The following is a 6,964-nucleotide window of genomic DNA, read 5'->3' as shown; positions in this document are numbered from 1 at the left end:
ACAGAATTTTGCAAAGTGACAAGATGAGTCCACCGTACACGACTCACACCAACTCGACACTCGACTCCTGTACAGCCCAATGCAAAATTTCGACCTGCTGTACATCACAACATAAGGATCATCATCATCATCAGCCCTTTTGCGTTGGCATCGGCGTCAGCCTAGCCTTCGCTTGGGCCACACCCAATGTTAGACATGATACCAGAAGAAAAGGGGAAAAAAGAGAAGAAAAAAAAGGAAGAAAGCGAAAACAGAAAACGGAAAAAGGACAAACGTCTAGATGAACAAACACTTGATCATATGCATACTATTCAAAGACACCACATTGGTGCAGAACTACAGCATAAGGAGACACTGGACAATACCGGGAAATGCCCAACATGTTCCCAAACGTACTACGGTATAACCTCCCTAAGCCGATAGCTTACAACAAAGGACTACTAGTACCCACAGCAAAGGACACTTTACAGCAGAGGACACCTTACGGCAAAGGACACCTTACAGAAGAGGACACCTTACAACAAAGGACTCCCGACAGCAAAGGACGCCTTACAGCAAAGGACACCTTACAGAAGAGGACACCTTACAACAAAGGACTCCTGACAGCAAAGGACACCTTATAACAAAGGACACCTGACAGCAAAGGACACCTTACAACAAAAACACCTTCACACAGCTTTTTTGGACAACAAAGGACACCTTACAACAAAGGACACATTACAACAAAGGACACCTGACAGCAAAGGACACCTGATAGCAAAGGACACCACACAAGCATACCTGCACCAATTCACGCAGAATCAGGGACATGTTTTAAAAAGGTCAGCCCCAAATGTTTCCATCAAGCGAGCTACAATGTAACAAACCCTGCACGGGATAGATACTAGATAATGATTGTGTTCCTAGGTATGTCCCGGGATGTCCCTAATCGAGACCAGAAGCTCCACAGCCTGGACAGCCTGGACAGCATGCAGTGCAATACTGCCAATAGTTGATTTCAAAACATTTTTTCGACTGATTTACAATACTGCACTGAAGCTATACCTGGGGAAAACATTCCAAACATAGCTAGCCGATGCTCCATCACTCCAGTCTCCAGACTGGATAGTCCGCCTGGTTACCTGGTACAAGGTAATAAGCTCTTTGGTTGACTGGGGAGTCCCCACACCCAAAAATCACCAATACGCTTCACTGTCCGTGAACACGGTGGGAGGGGACGCTGGTGGGAACTAGAATTCCATACCGAGAAGAAGCTGACAATAATAAATAACCGTGCAATCTTGGAAAGATTTTCTACGAGCAATATACATTGTACATCTACTGCCTACTCGGAATAATCTGGATACCCATGGCGACGGATTTCAACTACTCGATTAGTTTTCGCGAGCATGTCTTTGGCGCTATTCGATGCAGACACACCATGCCAAGCTAGCCACACTCAGTCTCAAGTTCACTCTCAACCCGTCCGCGATCCGGCCGAGTAGACCTACGAGTCCTGTTCTCTTCTGAGTAAAAACACGAAAACAGCGGTCCACGGCTATATTATGTCAGTATCTTGTGACACAACTAACTTTACAAGAAGTCCCCTGCAAGGACACCGACACCTCGTGGAGTAGATCTACTATCACTATAATACAGGTGCAGATTACGGCGGAATACGGTTACAGCACAAGGTGAATGTCGCACACCAACTTTAATACATGTACTAAAACGGCTATAAACACAACAAGATACGGAGAAAGGCAGGCTTTCAGGCCTTTCCTACACATCTACAAACATGTACTAATTGAATCACCTTCGAACTTTGCGAACCTTGGCACGACGGCGACGGATTGAACTCAACGAGCCCCTTCGAGGCAGGACATCGTATCTGGACGACCTGATCTGCAATGGCCCCAGCATGGTCATCGCCCGGTGTAGAGCACTGCTCCTCGCCGAGACGTTTTGCAGGCTTCGCCGCAGATCGGCGGAGAAGGGCACAGCATCGTCGTGCTCTCCGACAGCAATTCCTTGCACGTCCATACTGCTTGCCGAGGACACTGTGAAACGACGCCTTCCACCGGGTGAGATAATATTCTCCTCAGAACTCGCCGACATTGCAATGCTGACGCCGCAGTGATTCTGGAAGCACGGCTTGGATCAGGGGCCGACAACCGGCGAGTTTAGAACAACAGAAGTTTAGTCGCCTTCCTTCAGGACACCAGCTATCCTGGCTGGCATAACTAATACTTCGAAACCTGCCGGGCATAAACGAAATCCAAGCAAGTGAGGTGCGCGACCTGCTGGCTCAGCTCAGGAACAGTTGAGGCTCTGGCGGAAACTACGAACGCACTCTCGTGACGGCCATGACACCGTGATTCCGATTTGAACAGGAGGAGAAAATCTTGGCGGTGTGTGGCAGCAGCAGCGAAAGTGAGTACAGAGCCACGCCGCAGCACTCACTTCTCAAGTGATCTTTCCGTCATATCATAATTATCAGCTCAGTACAACAGCTTGGCATTCGCAGACTTGCTGGCCGCACGCACGGCCGTGTACGGGTGTGCGTGCGTGAAGTGCACGCGTGCACGGCGCGACGAGTCCAAGGCCAAGGGCCAGGGGGCAAGGGGTGCACCACTGCACTACGAGTACGACTACGAGTAGGTGGCGAGGTGCATGCACGCTTCCCTTCGCCACTCCTGCTCAGTTGGCTTTCCAGCTTTCGGATTGCGAAGTCCAACGTCAACCTGTCCTGGCTTGGCCCTTGGTCAAGTCGTTGGGTCAAGTCAAAATAATTATTTGATGACTACATGTATATGACTGCACGATGTACTACAAAATGTAGTAGCCTACTTCAGTCTGTTCACTGCCTTGAGTCCGGAGTCCGTGGGCCAAAGGTTTAGTAATATATCGTAGTATTCGTCCAGTTTGTCCTATTCTGCTTCCTGTTCCATAGACATAGAACAGTGTAACTTGTTGTAGTCGACCTGTGCTGAAGCCTACACTGCAGACTGTAGTCTAGTGTAGAGCAACGCAAGTCAGTCAATATGGTCAAGAGGCTGGCTCAAAGACCGATGGGGAAAAGAAAGGAAAGTCAATAGGGCCCATTGGCCTTGCTGTTCCTACTAATCGCATACACTGAAGTGACGCAAGGACTCAGGTCCTTCGCCTGGCTAGCTGCTAGCAACTGCGCACAGATTGTTCCGTCTCTCTACAACTCTGCTCATCCACAAACGAAATGCCTTGAAAACGTCCTGCGATTTCTTCCTCAGTTCTTGCAGTGCCCACAGCAGGTTGAACTAATTACTTCTTGAAGGTCAAGCCATTTGTCGTGTGGCAACACAGCCAACAGCTCAGTCAGGGCGTGCACTCTATGCAAAGTATGGGTACAAACTGCGTCCCAATGACACGCTAGCCGGTGTACTTTCGGAGAGCGAACGAGCGCATCATCGTGTTACAAAATATTCCTTTGTGAGCGATACGCGAGCATATCCGACTCAAGCCTATCGCGAAGCTTTGAACAAACGCTACGTCAGGTCAGGAAGCACCTGTTTTGCGAGTACTAGTGTAGTCAGTAGACCGTAATCATAATACTAGTGCGAAGTGTAAGTGGTGCTCCGACGCAGAACGACGATCATGGTGAACAGGTGGGCAATGGCGTCGGCTGAATGTTGGATGGGCGAAGCAGCTGATCCAGGTACTACCTGACAATCACGAACAGGAAAACAACCATCACTCTGAGGCGACGAACGTTCGAACTCACTCTATCGCTGCAGCACGCACTTACTAAGTTAGTATACAGGCAAGGATGGTGGTGTGCTCTTTGATGAACTGCTATAGTGTTACTTCATCTAGCAGCCAGTACCAAGTACTTCCAACCCAAGAGTAAGACCAAAAGTCATGTAGCTGTGAATACAGCAAAGACTTTTAGAATGCAGATACCAATTATTTCATGAGCCGATGGTGTAAGCAATCATGCAATGAAGTATTCTTGTAAAGGATTGGAACCCTGTGTTATTGCCTTCCCTCACGGGCCTCCATTTCTTATTTTCTGCTTCATCATACATACACAAAATTAATAGGAGATCCCCTAGATAGGCATTATAATTTATATTAGCCTTTGGGTAATCCTGAAATAAAGATTATTATTATTATTATTATTATCGCCCCCCCCCCCCCTCTACAGTCTCCAGCCCTCCCCCCCCCCCCCCCCCCCTGTTTTGAACAACATCTTGACCTTCACTGCACTGAGTCTGTATTCCTCCTCCACTGCACCCTGGACATACCGGTACTCGCACGTACAGTCCTTTCCATTGCCTAAGTATGTGGGTGCATAGCAACCCACTCATGTCGCATGCAGGTGTGACTTTATTTCGCCACCAGTTGTAACCCCGCCCCCAGTAGCCAAATCAGTCAGTTTCACTGGCTACATCACCATGCTGTGGGTAAGACCGCTTGAAATGTGCTTGGATCCATACAAAAACTGAATCCAAGTGGATCCAGTTTTTGAATTTTTGAAATTGTTGCTATGCTGTGACGTAGCACTTTCAAGCCCCAGGTCCGCTGCCGGAACCGGGCTGGTTGGTAAGGTTATCACCAGGCCAACGTCGTTCGGTACACGTACGTACATATAGCCACCCAGTTACCATAGTGTCATCCAAGACAGCATCATCACGACATCAGTGTCAGTCTGCGAGAATAGCTGGATGTGGTGTAGCGCAGAACTGTGTGTGTGTGTGTGTGCATAGTGTGGTTAGTACTAGTACTAGTGCAGATGTGTTACGGATTGTAGGTGTAGTGAAAATATGACAAGGCTACTGTACAATGGAGGTTCAAACTCAATCAAAGTCCTCAATAATATTAATCCAGGCCGGAAAAAGCGCCATGCCAGAAGAAGACGGGTATTGAAAGTGCACATGTCTAGATAGATTTATAGTCTTTTTTACATAGAATGGAAGAGAACAACAACATCAACAACAACAACAACAACAACAACAACAACAACAACAAAATCCATTGCGCCCAGCCTACATTGTATGTGATAAACTCCCTATTGCCATCGCTACTGCCTCAGCAAGCAGCTAAACTTTGATCTCTCTGTATCTGATCCCCGTGCCTGTAATTATTTTTCTCTTATTGGCCACAGGCCATCGTGAGAATAAAAGATTTCAAACAACAACAACAACAACAAAGAACATTGGATCACAACAAGTTACGTGACGTTATCGTTTGGTGCCAAAATGCCTGAACTGCTGAAGTGAAGAATCGACGAACACAACAGTGAAAATACACTGTGCTGTAGACGTAACAAAAGCTAATGCCAACCACGGTCACGGTGTCACCAAATCCTGTGGGTCAGGTGGTCGTGACTCGTGACGGGACAGGGACACTTCAGCGGAAACAGCGCACACGTGCCACTCCAGAATTTACTTTGGTGAACAAACGCCTGAAACGGCGTTCCTTGGACCGGAGGTGCGAGGGTTGCCTAGGCCCTAGCGGAGCTGCAGTGGTGGAGGTGGTGTAGACGGCACATGCTCTGCTCTGTAGTCTTGCGGTCACTGGCCCGGAGTGCAGGCAACTTTGCACCTCACGCACCACTGACTGCATGCCTGTGCTGTAGTGTAGTATTACATCATGAAAAATCTACACCTCTGACTCTGTAAACACGTCGATCTCGATTAGCACCAGTAGTCCCAAAATACTTACGGTATTTTACGACTCCCTGATCAGCACAAACTCACCCCGGAGTTTTTTTTGACAGGGCCGCCTGCTCACCAGACACCCATTATCAATACTAGCGACCTGCAGCATCCTGAACTCTCTCTGGCCTGGCAAGTGGCAGACTTCCCCTGAGCTCTAGCTACGGACATGGAACCAGAGAGAACGTCTGCAACAGTTCAGGCACTCGTAAACTCTCGTCCTGCTCTGCATACATAACCTGATCTAGCTTTGGAAAAATAATTTTTCATTGCTATCAGGTTTGGCCTCTGCGCTGAGGAGTCCACAAAGGACGAAACAGTTCGGCCGCAGATTGAGTACCTATCCCGGTATGCAGACAAAACGCTTCCAGGCATGCACAGCTGCAAACTCACTTCCTCTAAATGACACTACGCACGTAAAATCTTCCTACAAGTACCATGAGTACAACGCGTAGAGGCGCATTCTGCACCCTTCTGTGTGACAAAATACATGTACTGGTACAATCATTGTATTCAGCACAGCAGGCGGCATACTTGCATCCTACCTTTTCAAGGCTTTTGTCTGTCTAAGTCCTCAATTTAGGGCCAGAGCTAGAAGTGCCACAGTACATGTATACTGGAGCTAGCTAGGCCAATCTTAAAAATTAATGACATTATAATATTCCACCGCTTCAAGTATTTCAGGAACGCGCGCTCTGATGCGAGTACTGTATTGTGTATGGGAGAGAAGTCAGCATGGCCACTACAGACAGTCAATAAGTATGTAACCATCGTCCACTAATAGCACTATGCTTTCTCAAATATAGACCTGTACAGACAATCATGGACAATGCCAAGACGGCAAGAGGCCTTTATATAATTATTATGACTGTGGTACCCATCTTCCCCAGTCTTCACTCATGGTAGCCCTACGAGTACGAGTACATGACATACGGCGGTACATGTACAGTCATGTAGACTCTACAATAACTACATGTAGTACAGTCATATCCTGTCTCGCAGAGGCGTCGTCCATGGTGTTTTTACTTTTTAGCCGTTCGAACAGAAGTAACAGTTCACTCCTTCCTTATTTCATTGGAACGTTGCAACGTTCATGGATTTTCCAGTCAAGTAAGTTCATTTAGTCCTCGGATCGTACATTATTATTATTATTATTATTATTTTTTCTTATTTTGTTAGGGATTTCCCATACATAATAATTATTATAGTGCATGTGTTACAATCATCTATATAGTATATCTACTTTACACTGCTTCACAAGAGGAAATTGATCACACAACAAACAACCC

General features: G+C 47.1%; 1 protein-coding gene across 3 annotated transcripts in view; it reads right to left on the bottom strand.

The window, feature by feature from the left end:
• The window catches only part of LOC135828500 (uncharacterized), a 26,817-nt gene extending 24,365 nt beyond the window's left edge, over window positions 1-2,452 (bottom strand). Inside the window, exon 1 of one of the 3 annotated variants that reach the window (XM_065340944.1) lies at window positions 1,796-2,452. In XM_065340944.1, coding sequence (XP_065197016.1) covers window positions 1,796-2,097 — 302 coding nt within the window. In that variant the 5' untranslated portion in view covers window positions 2,098-2,452. The remainder of the gene's footprint in view (window positions 1-1,795) is intronic. The other 2 variants (XM_065340945.1, XM_065340943.1) reach the window with 2 other exon arrangements.
• Window positions 2,453-6,964: the final 4,512 nt, after the last annotated feature.

This window comes from Sycon ciliatum, chromosome 12 (genome assembly GCF_964019385.1).
Source record: "Sycon ciliatum chromosome 12, ocSycCili1.1, whole genome shotgun sequence".
In the NCBI taxonomy this organism is placed as follows: Eukaryota; Metazoa; Porifera; class Calcarea; order Leucosolenida; family Sycettidae; genus Sycon; species Sycon ciliatum.
This window is presented reverse-complemented; position numbering and strand designations above follow the sequence as displayed.